This window comes from Cetorhinus maximus, chromosome 1, assembly GCF_964194155.1.
Source record: "Cetorhinus maximus chromosome 1, sCetMax3.hap1.1, whole genome shotgun sequence".
Classification (NCBI taxonomy): Eukaryota; Metazoa; Chordata; class Chondrichthyes; order Lamniformes; family Cetorhinidae; genus Cetorhinus; species Cetorhinus maximus.
Window position 1 is genome coordinate 248,339,448 of NC_135879.1, and position 20,149 is coordinate 248,359,596.

The following is a 20,149-nucleotide window of genomic DNA, read 5'->3' on the forward strand; positions in this document are numbered from 1 at the left end:
TTTCTCTCACACTCTTTCACTGTAAATGACCATGTTGTTACTCTCACACTGTCTTGCTGTAAATGGCCCTGCTGTTTCCCTCAAACTCTCTTGTTTTTAATGGCCCAGTTGTTTCTCTCACACTCTCCCACTGTAAATGAGCACACTGTTTCTCTCACACTCTCTACCTGTAAATGGCTCCGCTGTTACTTTAACGTTCTCTCGCCCGAAATATTCCCGGCGTTTCTCTCACACTCTCTCGCTGTAAACGGCACCAGTGTTTCTCTCACACTTTCTCGCTGTAAATAGACCTACTGTTTCTCTCACACTATATCCCTGTAAATTACCACACCGCTGCTCCCACACTCTCACCCTGCAAATGGTGCCGCTGATTGCCTCAAGCTCTCACCCTGTAGATGGCCCTACCGTTTCTCTCACACTCTCTCACTGTAAATAACCACACTGTTTCTCTCACACTCTTTCGCTGTAAATGACCACACCGTTTCTCTCACACTCTCTCACTGTAAATGACCACACCGTTTCTCTCACACTCTCTCACTGTAAATGACCACACCGTTTCTCTCACACTCTCTCACTGTAAATGACCACACGGTTTCTCTCACACTCTCTCACTGTAAATGACCACACTGTTTCTCTCACACTCTCTCACTGTAAATGACCACACCGTTTCTCTCACACTCTCTCACTGTAAACGACCACGCTGTTTCACTCACACTCTCTCACTGTAAATGACCACACTATTTCTCTCACACTGTCTCACTGTAAACGACCACACTGTTTCTCTCATACTCTCTCACTGTAAATGACCACACGGTTTCACTCACACTCTCTCGCTGTAAATGACCACACTGTTTCACTCACACTCTCTCGCTGTAAATGACCACACTGTTTCTCTCTCACTCTCTCACTGTAAATTGTGCCACATTTGGCTACATGCTGCATTGACGTCAACGGCACCAACTCTCATCTGAAATCTGGGGTTCAATTCTCCTATCCATATTTGAACCAAGGCTGTAATGAGGTCAGATGATGAGTGACCCTGGCAGAATCATAAGACCATAAGACATAGGAGCAGAAAATTAGGCCATTCGGCCCATCGAATCTGCTCCGCCATTCAATCATGGCTGATAATTTTCTCAACCCCATTCTCCCGCCTTCTTCCCATAACCTTTGATCCCCTTACCAATCAAGAACCTATCTATCTCAGTCGTAAATACACTCAATGACCTGGCCTCCACAGCCTTCTGTGGCAATGAATTCCATAGATTCACCACTCTCTGGCTAAAGAAGTTTCTCCTCACCTCTGTTATAAAAGGTCGTCCCTTTACTCTGAGGCTGTGCCCTCGGGTCCTAGTCTCTCCTACTAATGGAAACATCTTCCTCACGTCCACTCTATCCAGGCCTTTTAGTATTCTGTAAGTTTCAATCAGATCCCCCCTCATCCTTCTAAACTCCATCGAGTATAGACTCAGAGTCCTCAAACGTTCCTCATATGTTAAGCCTTTCATTCCTGGGATCGTTCTCGTGAATCTCCTCTGGACCCTCTCCAGGGCCAGCACATCCTTCCTGAGATACGGGGCCCAAAATTGCTCACAATATTCTAAATGTGGTCTGACCAGAGCCTTATAAAGCCTCAGCAGCACATCCCTGCTTTTATATTGTAGTCCTCTCGAAATAAATGCCAACATTGCATTTGCCTTCCTAACTACCGACTCAACCTGCAAGTTAACCTTAAAGAATCCTGGACTAGGACTCCCAAGGCCCTTTGCACTCCAGATTTCTGAATTCTCTCCCCATTTAGAAAATAGTCTATGCCTCTATTCTTCCTACCAAAGTGCATGACCTCACATTTCCCCACGTTGTATTCCATCTGCCACTTCTTTGCCCATTCTCCTAACCTGTCCAAATCCTTCTGCAGCCTCCCTGCCTCCTCAATACTACCTGTCCCTCCAACTACCTTTGTATCATCTGCAAACTTAGCCAGGATGCCCTCAGTTCCTTCATCTAGATCATTAATATATAAAGTGAAAGGTTGTGGTCCCAACACTGACCCCTGCGGAACTCCACTAGTCACCGGCTGGCATCTTGAGAAGGACCCCCTTATCCCACTCTCTGCCTCCTGCCAGACAGCCAATCTTCTATCCATGCAAGTACCTTGCCTCTAACACCATGGTCTCTTATCTTATTGAGCAGTCTCCTGTGCGGCACCTTGTCAAAGGCCTTCTAGAAGTCCAAGTAGATAACATCCATTGGCTCTCCTTTATCTAACCTACTCATTACCTCCTCAAAGAATTCTAACAGATTTGTCAGGCATGACCTCCCCTTGATGAAACCATGCTGGCTTTGCCCGATTTTACCATGCACTTCCAAGTATTCTGAAATCTCATCCTTAATAATGGACTCTAAAATCTTACCAATGACTGAGGTCAGGCTAATCGGCCTGTAATTTACCATCTTTTGCCTCACTCCCTTCTTAAACAGGGGGGTTACATTAGTGATTTTCCAGTCCTCTGGGACCCTCCCTGACTCCAGTGATTCCTGAAAGATCGCCACTAATGCCTCCACTATCTCTTCAGCTATCTCCTTCAGATCTCGGGGTGTAATCCATCTGGTCCAGGTGATTTATCCACCTTCAGACCTTTCAGTTTTCCTAGCAGCTTCTCCTTGGTAATGGCCACCATATTCACCTCTGCCCCCCGCACTCTCTTGAACTTTGGGGATGTCACTCGTGTCTTCCACTGTGAAGACTGACGCAAAGTACCTATTCAGTTCCTCCGCCATTTCTTTGTTCCCCACTACTACTTCTCCAGCATCATTTTCCAGCAGCCCAATGTCCACTTTTGCCTCTCTCTTACCCTTTATCTATCTAAAGAAAACTCTTGCAATCTTCTTTTATATTACTGGCTAGTTTACCCTCATATTTTATCTTCTCCCTCCTTATTTCTTTTTTAGTTGTCCTCTGTTGGTCTTTGTAGGCTTCCCAATCCCCTGGTTTCCCACTGAGCTTCGCCGCAGTGTATGCTTCCTTTTTAGCTTTTATGCTGTCCCTGACTTCCCTTGTCAGCCATGGTTGCCTCGTCCTCCCTTTAGTATGCTTCTTCTTCCTAGGGATGAATTTTTGCTGTGTCTCCCAAATTACTCCCAGAAACTCCTGCCATTGCTGTTCCACTGTCTTTCCTGCTAGGCTCATCTCCCAGTCAATTCTGGCCAGCTCCTCCCTCATGCCTCTGTAGTTGCCTTTATTCAACTGTAATACTGTTACATCTGATTCCAGCTTTTTCCTCTCAAATTGCAGGGTAAATCCAAACTGAGCATCAGTGTGCAGGTTATTGCTGAGCAAGTGCTGCTGGATATCACTGTTGATGACACCTTCCATCTCTTTGCTGAAGATTGAGAGTAGACTGATGGGGTGATAATTGATTGGGTTTCTCCTGCCTTTTGTGGACAGAACATACTTGGGCAATTTTCCACTGTAGATCCCAGTGTTGTAGCTGTACTGGAACAGCTTGGCTAGGGGTTGCAACAAGTTCTGGAACACAAATCTTCAGTACTATTGCTGGAATATTGTCAGGACCCACAGCCTTTGAGGTATCCAGTGCCTTCAGCCATTTCTTGATATCACGTGGAGTGAATCAAATTGGCTGAAGACTGGCATCTGTGATGCTGGGGACATCCAGAGGAGGCCGAGGTGGACCACCCGCTCGGCACTTCTGGCTGAAGATTGTAGCAAATGCTTCAGCCTTATCTTTTACACTGATGTGCTGGGCTCCCCCATCATTGTTTGGGGATATTTGTGGAGCTTCCTCCTCCAGTGTGTTGTTTAATTATCCACCACCATTCATAATTGGATGTGGCAAAACTGCAGAGCTTAGATCTGATCCATTGGCTGTGCAATCACTTTGCTCTGTCTATCACTTGCTGCTTACGCAAGTACTTGGCACACAAGTAGTCCTGTGTTATAGCATCACCAGCTTGACACCTCATTTTTAAGTGTGCCTGGTGCTGCTCCTGGGATGCTCTCCTGCACTCTTCATTGAACCAGTGCTGACCCCCTGGCCTGCTGGTAATGGTAGAGTGGGGCCTGTGACTGGCCATGTGGTTACAGATTGTAGTTGAGTACAATTCTGCTGCTGCTGATAGCCTACATCACCTCTGGTTGCCCAGTCTTGAGCTGCTAGATCTGTTCGAAACCTATCTCATTTATCATGGAGGTAGAGCATTGCAACACAAGGTGAAGACGGGACTTTGTCTCCAGTCGGACTGTGTGGAGTTACTCCTCCCGAAACTGCTGCTGCGGCAGGCAGGTTGATGAGTATGAGGTCAAGTATGTTTTTTCCCTCATGTTGGTTCCCTCGCCACAAGACGCAGGCAGGTGGGCCCTGACAATATTCTGGCGATAGTACTGAAGACTTGTGCTCCAGAACTTGCCATGCACCTAGCCAAGCTGAACCAGTACAGCTACAACACTGGCATCTACCCGGCTATGTGGAAAATTACCCAGGGATGTCATGTACACAAACAGCAGAGCAAATCCAACTAGGCCAATTACCGCCCCATCAGTCTCCTCTCCATCATCAGTAAAGTAATGGAAGGAGTCATCAACAGTATCAAGTGGCACTTGCTTAGCTATAACCTGCTCACTGACACCCAGTTTGGGTTCTGCCAGGGTCACTCAGCTTCTGACCTCATTACACCCTTGGTTCAAACATGGACAAAAGAGTTGAACTCTCAAAGTGAGGTGAGAGTGACTGTCGTTGACATCAAGGTAGCATTTCACCGAGTGTGGCATCAAGGGGCCCTAGCAAAACAGGAGTTAATGGGAATCAGGGGGAAAACTCCCCACTGGTTGGACCCAGCACAAAGGAAGATGGTTGCGGTTGTTGGAGATCAATCATCTCAGCTCCAGGACATCACTGCAGGAGTTCCTCAGGGTAGTGTCCTCGGCCCAACCATCTTCAGCTGCTTCGTCAATTACATTCGGTCCATCATAAGGTCAGAAGTGGGGATGTGCAATCATCAGTGAACAATGTTCAACACCATTCGTGACTCCTTAGATAATGAAGCAGTCCATGACTAAATGCAGCAAGACCTGGACAATATCTAGACTTGGGCTGACAAGTGACAACTAACATTCACACCACACAAGTGGCAGGCAATGACCATCTCCAACAAGAGAGAATCTAACCATTGTCCCTTGATGTTCAATGGCATTACTTTTGCTGAGTTCCCAACTATCAGCATCCTGGGGGTCCTCATTGGCCAGGAGTTGAACTGAATGAACCATATCAATACTGTGGCTACAAGAGCAGGTAAGAGGCTAGGAATCCTGCGATGAGTAACTCACCCCCTGACTCCCCAAACCCTGTCCACCATCTACAAGGCACGAGTCAGGAGTGTGATGGAATACTCCCCACTTGCCTGGATGGGTGCAGCTCCAACAACATTCAAGAAGCTGGCCACCATCCAGGACAAAGCAGGCCACTTGATTGGCATCACATCCACAAACACTCACTCCCTCCACTATCGATGCACAGTAGCAGCAGTGTGTACCATCTACAAGATGCACTGCAGGAATTCACTAAGGCTCCTTCGACAGCATCTTCCAAACCCACAACCACTACCATCTAGAAGGACAAGGGCAGCAGATAGATGGGAACACCACCACCCGGAAGTTCCCCTCCAAGTCATTCACCATCCTGACTTGGAAATATATCACCGTTCCTTCACTGTCGCTGGGTCAAAATCCTGGAACTTCCTCCCTAACAGCACTGTGGGTGTACCTATACCACATGGACTGCAGCGGTTCAAAAAAGGAGCTCACCACCACCTTCTCAAGGGAAATTAGGGATGGGCAATAAATGCTGGACCAGCCAGCGAAGCCCACATTTCCCTGAATTAATAAAAAAAAGAACCAGTCCAGCAGCTGTGTCGTTTAGGACATGGCCAACTCGGTGAATGGTGTTGCTCCCAAGACACTCATGGTGATAGACTTGAAGTCCCCCAACCAGAGTACACCTTGTGCCCTTGCTTCCCTCATTGCATCCTCCAAGTGGTTTTCAACACGTTTCAGACCCCCTTTACTGTCCAGCCCCACTGACTCTCCAGAGCACCACCTGCCGACTGTCTGAATTGCCCCACTGACTGTCTGACACCGATCGCCCCCAACCCTGATTAGCCGACAGCACCACTCCCCACTAGCCGACTGGCAAAACCCCGCCAACCCCGACGGGCCAGCGCTCTCCACCCAACTTTCCAGCTCTGATTGCCAGACACCCGACTGACCGACCCTCTCTTCAGTGATTGACCCCTGCAAGTGTCCAACACTCCCGAATTCCCAACCCAAGCCCCCATGTGGCTTAGTTGTAGGAGACAGAGGGTGATGACAGAAGGATGCTTTAGTGACTGGAAGCCAGTGTCCAGTGGCGTACCACAGGGATCTGTGCTCGGTCCCCTATTATTCGTCATTTATATATACGACATAGATGACAATGTGGGGGGTAGGATTAGTAAGTTTGTGGATGACACAAAGATTGGCCGGGTGGTTAACAGTGAGGTTGAGCATCTTGGGCTACAGGAAGATACAAGTGGGATGGTCAAATGGGTAGATAAGTGGCAGATGGAATTTAACCCTGAAAAGTGTGAGGTGATACACTTTGGAAGGAGTAATTTGACAAGGAAGTATTCAATGAACGGCATGGCACTACGAAGTTCTGAGGAACAAAGGGACCTTGGCGTGTGTGTCCATAGATCTCTGAAGGCGGAGGGGCATGTTAGTGGGGTGGTGAAAAAGGCATATGGAACATTTGCCTTTATCAATGGAGGCATAGATTACAAAAGTAGGGAGGTCATGTTGGAGTTGGATAGAACCTTGGTGAGGCCACAGCTGGAGAACTGTGTGCAGTTCTGTTCGCCACATTATAGGAAGGATGTGATTGCACTGGAGGGGGTGCAGAGGAGATTCACCAGGATGTTGCCTGGGATGAAACATTTAAGTTATGAAGAGAGGTTTGATATCACAGAATCAGTGCAGAAGAGGCCCTTCGGCCCATCGAGTCTGCACCGACATGTGAGAAACACCTGACATGCCTACCTAATCCCATTTACCAGCACTTGGCCCATAACCTTGAATGTTATGACGTATCAAGTGCTCATCCAGGTACTTTTTAAAGGATGTGAGGCAACCCGCCTCCACCACCCTCCCAGGCAGTGCATTCAAGACCGTCATCACCCTCTGGGTAAAAACGTTCTTCCTCACATTCCCCCTAAACCTCCTGCCCCTCACCTTGAACTTATGCCCCCTTGTGACTGACCCTTCAACTAAGGGGAACAGCTGCTCCCTAACCAACCTGTCCATGCCCCTCATAATCTTGTACACCTCGATCAGGTCGCCCCTCAGTCTGCTCTGCTCAAACAAAAACAACTCAAGTCTATCCAACCTCTCTTCATAACTTTAGTGTTCCATTGCAGGCAACATCCTGGTGAATCTCCTCTGCTCCCCCTCCAGTGCAATCACATCCTTCCTATAATGTAGCGACCAGAACTGCACACAGTACTCCAGCTGTGGCCTCACCAAGGTTCTATACAACTCCAACATGACCCCCTACTTTTGTAATCTATGCCTCGATTGAAAAAGGCAAATGTCCCATATGTCTTTTTCACCACTCCACTAACATGCCCCTCCACCTTCAGAGATCTATGGACACACACGCCAAGGTCCCTTTGTTGCTCATAACTTCCTAGTGTCATGCCGTTCATTGAATACTTCCTTGTCAAATTACTCCACCCAAAGTGTATCACCTCACACTTTTCAGGGTTAAATTCCATCTGCTACTTATCTGCCCATTTGGCCATCCCGTCTATATCTTCCTGTAGCACAAGACACTCAACCTCACTGTTAACCACCCGGCCAATCTTTGTGTCATCTGCAAACTTACTAAACCTACCCCCCACATAGTCATCTATGTCGTTTATATAAATGACAAATAATAGGGGACCGAGTACAGATCCCTGTGGTACGCCACTGGACACTGGCTTCCAGTCACTTATGCATCCTTCTGTCATCACCCTCTGCCTCCTACAACTAAGCCAATTTTGAATCCACCTTATCAAATTACCCTGTATCCCATGTGCATTTGCCTTCTTTATAAGTCTCCCATGTGGGAACTTGTCAAAGGCTTTGCTGAAATCCATATAAACTACATCAACTACACTACCCCCATCTACACACCTGGTCACCTACTCAAGAAATTCAATCAAATTTGTTAGGCCTGACCTCCCTCTGACAAAGCCATGCTGCCTATCCCTGATCAAACCTTGCCTCTCCAAGTGGAGATAGATACTCTCCTTCAGAACTTTCTCCAATAGTTTCCATACCACTGATGTGAGACTCACTGGCCTGTAGTTTCCTGGCTTATCTCTACAACCCTTCTTAAATAGCGGAACCACATTAGCTGTTCTCTAGTCCTCTGGCACCTCCCCTGTGGCCAGAGAGGAATTAAACATTTGGGTCAGAGCCCCTGCGATCTCCTCCCTTGCCTCCCTCAGCAGTCTGGGACACAAATCATCCGGACCTGGAGATTTGTCCACTTTTAAGCCTGCCAATACCTCCAATACCTTGTCACTCCCTATATCAATTCGTTTAAGAACCTCGCAGTCTCTCTCCCCGAGTTCGATACCTTCATCCTCATTCTCTTGGGTGAAGATGGATGTGAAGTATTCATTTAACACTCTAGCGATGTCCTCTGGCTCCACCCATAGATTGCCCCCTTGGTCCTTAATGGGCCCTACTCTTTCCCTGGTTATCCTCTTCCCATTGATATACTTATAGAATATCTTGGGATTTTCCCTACTTCTACAAGCCAGAGCTTTCTCATATCCCCTCTTTACTCTCCTAATTGCTTTCTTAAGCTCCACCCTGCACTGTCGGTACTCCACTAGACTTGGGTTGTTTTGTTGGAGCAGAGAAGACTGAGGGGCGACCTGATCGAGGTGTACAAGATTATGAGGTGCATGGACAGGGTGGATAGGGAGCAGCTGTTCCCTTTAGTTGAAGGGTCAGTCACGAGGGGACACAAGTTCAAAGTGAGGGGCAGGAGGTTTAGGTGGGATGTCAGGAAAATCTTTTTTATCCAGAGGGCGGTGATGGTCTGGAATGCACTGCCTGGGAGGATGGTGGGGGCGGGTTGCCTCACGTCCTTTAAAAAGTACCTGGATGAGCACTTGGCACGTAATAACATTCAAGGCTATGGGCCAAGTGCTGGTAAGTGAGATTAGGTAGGCAGGTCAGGTGTTTCTCACGTGTCGGTGCAGACTCGATGGGCCAAAGGGCCTCTTCTGCACTGTGTGATTCTGTGACTCTGACTGCCTGACCCCACTGAGTGCCCAGCTCCTGCTCCCCTAACGCCTTACCCCCCACCAAGTGCCTGACTGCCCCCAACCGCCAAATTCTACCAAGTTACCTTGCAAACCTACCTTCTCTCTGGCCTGAAAGTTATTGGACCCTTAAACCGACCTGATTTACCCCAGCTGGTGCTTTAACAAAGGGGGCGTCGCCTCCCTGCATAGAAATCTGAAGCCTGCGACACAAGGCGCTGGGAACACGCCACCCAGCACAGAGCTCAGCCGGCCTGAGTCCGAAGGTTGGGCGAGAACGGATTGGAATGATTTCAAGGGAAGTAGGACGCAGTGGCAATCCAACGCAGACGTTCAGACCCATATGCTTTTATGACACTTTTGTAAAGAGTGTGCAGGCACAGTGGGGCGCTGATGTTTGAGAGTGGGTCTCACTGGCCTGCAGAAAGCAGGCATGGATTCAATAGGCCAAATGTCCTTCTTCTGAAGTACAAGGACTCTATGACACTCTATAACAAACGTAATTATCCAGGAATAAATAAATTTAATTTCTATTCATTCCTACCTCTTCCAGAAAAAATGGCCAATTCAAATATCAGCGTATTTGATTGCTTCCTTTTGTTCTGCAGTTGCTTCCAGAAGGTACCTTTTGTAGGCCGTTGAGCGGAGAATGTGACTTGCCGGAGTTCTGTACAGGCATCTCCTCAGACTGTCCCCAGAATATGTATCTGAAAGACGGCCACACATGCAACAATGGAACGTTATACTGCAGCCGTGGAATCTGTCAGTCTGTGGATAAACAGTGTGAGGAAATTTGGGGTGCCAGTGAGTACAAGCTACCAGAATGTTTCATATTGTTGCAATACAATTACACTTTTTAAAGCTTTTCTGTGTGAGAGTGTATGTGCTTCTTTATTCTATGTGGGCCTTGTCAACATATGTTGCCCATCCCTAACTGCCCTTGAACTGAGTGGCTTGCTCGGTCATTTCAGAGGGCAGTTAAGAGGCAATTGCTGTAGGTCTGGAGTCACATTAGGCCAGACCACATAAGGACAGTAGATTTCTTTCGCTCAGGACATTAGGGTGTTTACAATAATCAATGTTTGTTATTGTGGTCACCATAACTGAGACTAGCTTTATATTCATGATTTATTAATTGAATTGAAATGTCACCAGCTGCCGTGATGGGATTTGAATCCATGTCCCCAGAGCATTAGCCTGGAGCCTCTAGGTTCACAGTCCAGTGTCATTACCACTGCACCACCCTAAATATATGATTGGATGGATGTCCTGAGCCTCAAAGCATCCACAACATCCTCTGAGTCCATGGTCCTGACCATAGAGTCTGAAGGGCAGTGAGAGCATGAGACTTATAACATCAGAGGCAGTCCATGTCCAAATGCAGCAAGACCTGGACAATATCCAGGCTTGGGCTGACATGTGGCAAGTAACATTTGCGCCACACAAGTACCAGGCAACGACCATCTCCAACAAGGGAGAATCCAACCATTGCCTCCTGACATTCAATGACATTACCATTGCTGAATTCCCCCACTGTCAACATCCTGGGGGTTACCATTAACCAGAAACTGGACTAGCCATATAAATTATGTGGCTACAAGAGCAGTTCAGAGGCTAGGAATCCTACGGTGAGTAACTCACCTCCTGACTCCCCAAAGCCTGTCCACCATCTACAAGGCACAAGTCGGGAGTGTGATAGAATACTCCCCACTTGCCTGGATGAGTGCAGCTCCAACACTCAAGAAGCTTGACACCATTCAGGACAAAGCTGCCCATTTGATTGGCACCCCTTCCACAAACATTCACTCCCTCCATCACCGACGCACAGTAGCAGCAGTGCGTACCATCTACAAGATACACTGCAGCAGCTCACCAAGGCTCCTTAGACAGCGTCTTCCAAACTCATGACCACTACCATCTAGAAGGACAAGGGCAGCAGATAGATGGGAACACCACCACCTAGAAGTTCCCCTCCGAGTCACTCACCATCCTGACTTGGAAATATATCGCCGTTCCTTCACTGTTGCTGAGTCCAAATGCTGGAACTCCCTCCCTAACAGCACTGTGGGTGTACCTACACCACATGGACTGCAGCTGTTCAAGATGGCAGCTCACCACGACCCTCTCAAGGGCAATTAGGGATGGGCAATAAATGTTGATCCAGTTGCTCCCTCATGCTGCTCTCTCTCACTTCACTGTCACTGTGTCAAGACTGGCACATACCTGCTCATAAAAGGCAGCTGGAGAAAAATCAAAGTACATACAACTGGCACAAGCCAGGAAGGGGAATGGAACATAATAAGATAATGGTTCTTTGAGCCTTCTTTAACATTCAATAAGATCATGGATGATCTTCTATCCCTACCTCACCTTCCCTTATTATCCTACCCGTGCTTAATTATTTGAATATCGAAAAAAAATTTGATTTATGCCTTGAATATACTTGATGACTGAGCACCTACAGTCCACTGGGTTAGAGAATTCCAAAGGTTCACTGTCCTCCGAGTGAAGCAACTTCTCCTCATGCCAGTGGCTGACCTCATATTCCGAAACCATTATTCTAAACACTCCAGCCAGGAGAAATAGCCTCCACTATCTAGCCTATACAATAATAGGGTAATTATATTAGGTCAACTTTCCCAACATTAATTGGGATAGACATAGTGTTAAGGGCTTGGATGGGGTGGATTTCCTGAAATGTGTACAGGAGAACTTTTTAGGTCAATATGTAGAGGGTCCAATAAGGGACAGCGCAGTGCTGGACCTAATTCTGGGGAATGAAGCCAGACAGGTGGCTGAGGTGGTGGTGGGTGAGCATTTTAGTGATAGCGACCACAACATGGTACAGTTTAAGTTTGTTATGGACAAAGAAATTGACAAGTTGCAAAAAAATGTTTTGTATTGGGGGAGAGTGGATTTTAGTAAAATAAAGCAGGATCTGGCCAAGGTAGACTGGGAACAGCTACTTGTGGGGAAATCTACAGAGGAGCAGTGGGGGGCGTTCAAAAAGGAAATAGGGAGGGTACGGGCTCAACATGTTCCCTCTAGGGTGATAGGAAGGAGTAACAAGCCCAGAGAACCATGGATGACCAGAAATGTTCAGGATACGATGAGAAGGAAAAGAGAGGCTTTTAGCAGGTACAAGGGAAGCAAATCAGCAGAGGCGTTAGTGGATTACAGACAGTGCAGGGTGGAGCTTAATAAAGCAATTAGGAGAGCAAAGAGGGGATATGAGAAAGCTCTGGCTGGTAAAAGTAGGGAAATTCCCAAGATATTGTATAAGTATATCAATGGGAAGAGGATAACCAAGGAAAGAGTAGGGCCCATAAGGGACCAAGGGAGCAATCTATGGGTGGAGCCAGAGGACATCGTTAGAGTGTTGAATGAATACTTCACATCCGTCTTCACCCAAGAGAATGAGGATGAAGGTATGGAACTCGGGGAGAGAGACTGCGAGGTTCTTGAGCAAATTGGTATAGGGAGTGACAAGGTATTGGAGGTATTGGCTGGCTTAAAAGTGGACAAATCTCCAGGTCCGGATGATTTGTGTCCCAGACTGCTGAGGGAGGCAAGGGAGGAGATCGCAGAGGCTCTGACCCAAATTTTTAATTCCTCTCTGGCCACGGGGGAGGTGCCAGAGGGCTGGAGAACAGCTAATGTGGTTCCGCTATTTAAGAAGGGTTGTAGAGATAAGTCAGGGAACTACAGGCCAGTGAGTCTCACGACAGTGGTAAGGAAACTATTGGAGAAAATTCTGAAGGAGAGAATCTATCTCTACTTGGAGAGGCAAGGTTTGATCAGGGATAGTCAGCATGGCTTTGTCAGAGGGAGGTCATGCCTAACAAATTTGAATGAATTTTGAGGAGGTGACCAGGTGTGTCAATGAGGGTAGTGCAGTTGATGTAGTTTATAAGGATTTCAGTAAAGCCTTTGACTAGGTCCCACATGGAAGACTTACAAAGAAGGCAAATGCACATGGGATACAGGGTAATTTGACAAGGTGGATTCAAAATTGGTTTAGTTGTAGGAGAGAGGGTGATGACAGAAGGATACTTTAGTGACTGGAAGCCAGTGTCCAGTGGCGTACCACAGGGATCTGTGTTCAGTCCCCTATTGTCATTTATATAAACGACATAGATGACTTTGTGGGGGGAGGATTAGTAAGTTTGCGGTTAACAGTGAGGTTGAGTGTCTTGGGCTACAGGAAGATATAGACGGGATGGTCAAGTGGACAGATAAGTCGCAGATGGAATTTAACCCTGAAAAGTGTGAGGTGATACACTTTGGAAGGAGTAATTTGACAAGGAAGTATTCAATGAACAGCATGACACTAGGAAGTTCTGAGGAACAAAGAGACCTTGGTGTGTGTGTCCAGAGATCTCTGAACGCGGAAGGACATGTTAGTGGGGTAGTGAAAAAGGCATATGGGACACTTGCCTTTATCAATCAACGCCTAGATTACAAAAGTAAGGGGGTCATGTTGGAGTTGTATAGAACATTGGTGAGGCCACAGCTGGAGTACTGTGTGCAGTTCTGGTCGCCACATTATAGGAAGGATGTGATTGCACTGGAGGGGGTGCAGAGGAGATTCACCAGGATGTTGCCTGGGATGAATCATTTATGTTATGAAGAGAGGTTGGATAGACTTGGGTTGTTTTCATTGGAGCAGAGAAGACTGAGGGGTGTCCTGATCAAGGTGCACAAGATTATGAGGGGCATGGACAGGGTGGATAGGGAGTAGCTGTTCCCCTTAATTGAAGGGTCAATCATGAGGGGACATAAGTTCAAGGTGAGGGGCAGGAGGTTTAGGGGGGATGTGAGGACAAACATTTTTACCCAGAGGGTGGTGACGGTCGGGAATGTGTTGCCTGGGAGGGTGGTGGAGGCGGGTTGCCTCACATCCTTTAAAAAGTACCCAGATGAGCACTTGGCATGTCATAACATTCAAGGCTATGGGCCAAGTGCTGGTAAATGGGATTAGGTAGGTAGGTCAGGTGTTTCTCACGTGTCGGTGCAGACTCGATGGGCCGAAGGGCCTCTTCTGCACTGTGATTCTGCGATTCTATCAAGCCCCTTTAGGATTATATATTTTCTGATGAGATTAAATTTTGTTCTTCTAAACTCCAGACAGTATAGTCCCAATTTACCCTACCATTTACTTATAGGACAACAATCTGATCCTAGGGCTCAATCTAATATATCTATGTTGTACTCCATGCATGTTAAGTATATTCGTCTTTAGGTAAGGAATGAAAAACTGCATTTGGTACTCCAGGTATAGTTTCATTAAAGCCATACAATTGCAGTATGTCTTCCTCACTCAAGCCCCCTGCAAATAGGCCAACATATCATTTGCCTTCCTGATTGATACAGTTGAATATATTATATTCCTTGTATGAAGGAATATAAAATAAAGGATACAATTCCCTAGGAGGTGCAGCAGCAGAGGAATCTGGGGGTATAAGTGCACAGCTTTTTGAAGGTGTCAGGGGAGGCTAAGAATAAATAAAGCCATAAAAAATAGGAGGAGGAGTAGGTTATTTCGCCCATCGAGCGTGCTCTGCAATTCAGTAAGTTCATGGCTGATCTGATTGTAGCCTGAACACCACTTTCCTGTCTGTCCCCCATAACCCTTCACTCCCATGTAGATCAAAAATCTGTCTCACTCAGCCTTGAATATATTCAAAGACCCAGCCTCTACTGCTACTGGGGAAGAGAATTCCAAAAATTAACAACCCTCAGTAAATAAATTCTTGCTCATCTCTGTCTTAAATGAGAGAACCTTTAAGTTTAAATTGTGTACCCTGGTTCTAGATATCCCACAAGAGGAAACAAAATCTCAGCATCTAGCCTGAGAAGCCCCTCCATTGCCAATTTTTCTGTCATGTGCAAACTTCTTGATCATTCCCCCATGCTGGGTGTGGGAGCGGAGCTGACCTGGGGGAGACAGTCGGGAGCTGAGCAGAACCTATAAATACGGACTGGGGATTGCAGAGCGGTCTACCTTGCTAGGAGTGGGAGTGGGAGTGGAAGTGGGAGCGGAGCAGAGCAGAGCAGCGGCTGTGTCACTGCTTCAGCTGCTGTGAGTCTGCAGTCCGGGAAAAAGCAAAAAAAGCAACTGTGAGGTCACAGGAAGCTGATAAGTCAATTGGCCGGTAAGTGCTCAGTCTAAGGGACAGTGTGTGAGAAAGCAGCTTACGACAGGTGAGTTAAGGTAGATCTATAAATAAAAAGAACTAAAACTTTAAAATAATGAACCAAAATTCAAAAGCTTTAAAATTAAATAAAACAATAAAGATTAAAAAAGCAATAAAATTAAAGTAATTTAAACAAACATCTAAAACACACACCTTGTAGTTAAGAAGCATATAACCTTTAGTTGTTAGTGGTACTAGCATTCAATAAACACAGTAAGTTGGAGGATACATAGAAAAAAAGTAATTAAAGTAAATTAACTTAATAACATAAGTTAGAATGGTGGGACAGGTGTGATGTTGCAGCTGTGGAATGTGGGCGCTTTTGGACGCCAAGGCGATCCATGACAAACACGTCTGCAGGAAGTGTAAGCAGCTAGAGGAATCCTGGATCGAGATTATTGATCTGGAAGCCTAAATGCAGGCACTGAGCAACATAAGGGAGGGGGAGAAACACCTGGATACTTTGTTCCAGAAGACAGCCACACCTCTTAGAAGAGGGTCATCTGTTTTGGTCAGCAGTGAGGGGCAGGAGGACATGAATGTCAGTGAGGCAGGTAATGGGACCGAGCAGACAGTAGTGGAGGAGCCTCAAGCTTTGCAATTGTCAAACAGGTTTGAGGTGCTCAAAACCTGTGCGGATGAAAACAAAGTCTGCAAGGTGGATGAGCTGACTGGCCATGGCTCTGTGGTACAAGAAGCTGTTCAAACAGGGGGAGAAAAAGGAATGTAGTGGTAGTATGGGACAGTATAGTGAGGGGGATTGACACTATTCTCTGTGGCAAAGAGCGAGAATCCAGATGGCTATGTTGCCTGCCTGGTGCCAGGGATCGGGACATTTGCTCAGGGCTGGTGAGGAACTTGCAGTGGGAGGGGGAGGATACAGTTGTCATTGTCCATGTAGGTGCCAATTAAATAGGTAGAACTAGGACAGAAGTTCTGCAAAGTCAGTATGTGGAACTAGGTACCAAATTAAGAAGCTAAACCTCAAAGGTAATAATCTCTGGATTATTACCTGAGCCACGTGCAAATTGGCATAGGGCAAATAAGATTAGGGAGACGAATGAGTGGCTCAAAGACTGGTGTGGGAGAATTGTGCTCTGTTTTGTGTGGCACAGGTATTAGTACCGGGGAAAGTAGGGGCTGCACTGTTGGGACGGTTTACACCTGAACCGTGCTGGGATGAGTATCCTCACAAATTGCATAACTAGGGAAGTAAAGAGGGCTTTAAACTAAACAAGAGGGGTAAGGGATCCAGCTTGGGTAGAGGTAGCATTTCAAGGTGTCGAGTCAAGACAGGAGAGCAAGATAGCAATATCAAAAATGAGGCAGAGAATGGCAGGAAAGGACGGAGAGAAAAAAATCTAAGAATACATCAACAGTCAAGACTAGATGTTACAAAGGTAACAAAAAGACAAAACTGAAGGCTCTCTACCTGAATGCACATAGCATTCATATCAAAGCAAATGAATAATTGGCCCACATTAAAGTAAATCAATATGATCTGATAGCAATTACGGAGACACGGCTACAGGACAACAAAGATTGGGTCCTTAATATTGAAGGGTACGTGACATTCAAGAAAAATAAGAAGCTAGGTAAAGGTGGAGGGGTAGCACCATTAATCAAAGAGGGCATTGGTGCAATAGTTAGAGATGACCTTGGTTCAGGAGGTCAGGATGTCGAATCAGTTTGGGTGGAGATGAGGAATAATAGGGGGGAAAGGTCATTAGGGACTGGTCTACAGGCCCTCTAACAGTAGCCACAGTGTAGGACAAAGTATTCAAGAGAAAATATTGCGTGATTGTGACAAAGAGATAGCAATAATCATGGGTGATTTTAATCTACACAAAAACTGAAAAAATCAGATTGGCACTAGTGGCCTGGATGAGGAGTTCTTAGAATGCTTTTGAGATAGTTTCTTAGAGCAGCATGTTCTGGAACCAACCAGAGAGCAGGTTATATTAGACTTAGTACTGTGTAACATGACAGGGTTAATTAATGACCTCAGAGTAAAGGCACCCCTAGGTAGCAACGACCACAACATGATTGAATTTTACATCCAATTTGAAAGGGAGAAGAGCAGGTCTAAGATTAGTATCTAAAACTTAAATAAGGGCAACTTTGTGGGGATGAAAGCTGAGGTAGCTGAAGTGAACTGGGAAACTAGGCTAGATGATAGATCAATAGAGAAGCAGTGGCAGACATTTGAGGAAATATTTCAGAGTATTCAGAATAAGTACATTCCTATTATAGAGAAAAATTCTAAGGGGAGGACTCACCATCCGTGTTTAACTAAAGATGTTAAGGAAAGCATCAAACTTAAGGAAAAAGCATGCAACTTTGCAAAGATGAGTGGCAGGACAGATGATTGGACAGAATATAAAGAACAGCAGAGAAAGAAAAAAAGAATAAAAAGAGTATGAAAGGAAGCTAGCTAGAAATGTAAAAACAGATAGCAAGAGTTTCTGCAGGTATTTAAAAAGGAAAAGAGTAAGTGAAGTGAGTGTTGTTCCTCGAAAGAATGACAGTGGGGAGTTAATAGCAGATAATAAGGAAATGGCGGAAGAGATGAACAAATATTTTGCTTCTGTAGAGGATACAAAAAACATTCCAGTAATATCTGCAAATCAGGAGGTGAATGGGAGAAAGGAACTTGGTGCAATTGAAACCAGTGGGCAAATGGTACTGAGCAAATTGATGGAGCTGCGGGCTGGCAAGTCTCCAGGTCCCAATGGACTACATCCTAGGGTCTTAAAAGTGGTGACTAATGAGGTAATTGAAATGCTGGTGTTAATTTTCCAAAATTTGCTAGATTCTGGAGAGGTTCCATCAGATTGGAAAGTAGCAAATATAACCCCTCTATTCCAGAAGGGAGAGCGGCAGAAAACAGGAAACTATAGGTTAGTTAGCTTGACGTCTGTCATGGGGAAGTTATTAGAATCGATCATTAAAGAGGTTATAGCTGGGCACTTAGAAGAGCAAAGGCAATAGGGAAGAGTCAGCACGGTTTTATGAAAGGAAAATCATGTTTAACCAATTTATTGGAGTTTTCTGAAGGAGTGACATGCGCAGTGGATAAAGGGGAGCCTGTAGACGTACTGTACTTGGATTTCCAGAAGGCATTTGATAAGGTACCACATCAAAGATTATTACGGAAAATAAAAGTGCTTGGTATTGTGGGTAACATATTAGCATGGATAGAAGATTGGCTGGCTGGTACAAAGCAGAGAGTATGTATAAATGGGTCCTTTTTCTGATTGGCAGGATGTGACGAGGGGTCTGTACTGGGACCTCAACTTTTTACAATTTACATCAATGACTAAGGTATGGGGAGTGAAGACATGCTAGCCAAATTTGCAGATGAGACAAAGATAGGTAGGAAAGTATGTTGTGAAGAGGACATGAGGAGTTTGAAATGGATATAAATAGGTTGGGTGAGTGGGCAAAGATGTAGCAAATGGAGTTTAATGTGGAGAATTGTGAAATTGTTCACTTTGGCAGGAAGAACAAAAAAGCAGCGTATTACTTAAATGGAGAACAGCTGCATAATTCTGAGGTGCAGAGTGATCTAGGTGTTCTAGTACATGAGTACTAGAACACCTAGTTAGTATGCAGGTACAGCAAGTAATTAAGAAGGCTAGTGGAATGCTCTGCTTTATTTCAAGGGGGATTTAACATAAAAGTAAGGATGATATGCTTCAGTTATACAGGACATTGGTGAGACCACACCTCGAATACTGTGTGCAGCTTTGGTCTCCTTATTTAAGGAAGGATGTCAATGCATTGGAGACGGTTCAAAGGAGGTTTACTAGATTGATACCTGGAATGAGTGGGTTGTCTTATGAGGAAAGGTTGGACAGACTGGGCTTGTTTCCACTGGAGTTTAGAAGAGTGAGGGATAATTTGATTGAAGTGTATGAGATCCTGAACGGCCTTGACAAGGTGAACGTGGAAAGGATGTTTCCTCTTGTGGGTGAGTCCAGAACTAGGGGGCAGTGTTTTAAAATTAAGGGTCACCCTTTTAGGACAGAGATGAGGAGAATTTTTTTCTCTCAGAGGGTTGTGCGACTTTGGAACTCTCTGCCTCAGAAGGTGGTGGAGGTGGGGCCATTGAATAATTTTAAGGCGGAGGTAGATAGATTCTTGTTAGGCAAGAGAATCAAAGGTTATCGGGGTTAGAGGGGAATGTGGAAATTGAAACACAAGAAGATCAGTCATGATCTTATTGAATGGCTCGAGGGGCCGAATGGCCTACTCCTGTTCCTATTCCTTCCTTTCTTATGTTCTCATTATGGCCAACACTTTTGGGAAAAATCATCATAATAACCTTGCCTTATTTATCTTGCCAGCTGTAAACATTTTCCCTGTCCCTTTGAAAATCAAACACTTATCCACTTATCTAGAAATGCAAATTTCATTCATAACATCTCTGCTGGGACCTCACCCTCTCACTCATCTCCATTTCAAATGCCCTTTTTGCACCTCATTTCTTTGAAAATGTAAATCTTGCAGTCTAATTAAATTACACACACACACACATATAAAACATGGGGGGAATTTTCATGTCAAGGTGCGGGGGT

General features: G+C 45.7%; 1 protein-coding gene across 1 annotated transcript in view; it reads left to right on the forward strand.

Annotated features, from left to right (window-relative positions):
* LOC144680247 (disintegrin and metalloproteinase domain-containing protein 12-like) overlaps positions 1-20,149 on the forward strand; it is a 378,378-nt gene that overhangs the window by 221,044 nt on the left and 137,185 nt on the right. The window contains exon 14 of the mRNA XM_078541279.1: positions 9,981-10,176. Coding sequence (XP_078397405.1) covers positions 9,981-10,176 — 196 coding nt within the window. The remainder of the gene's footprint in view (positions 1-9,980; positions 10,177-20,149) is intronic.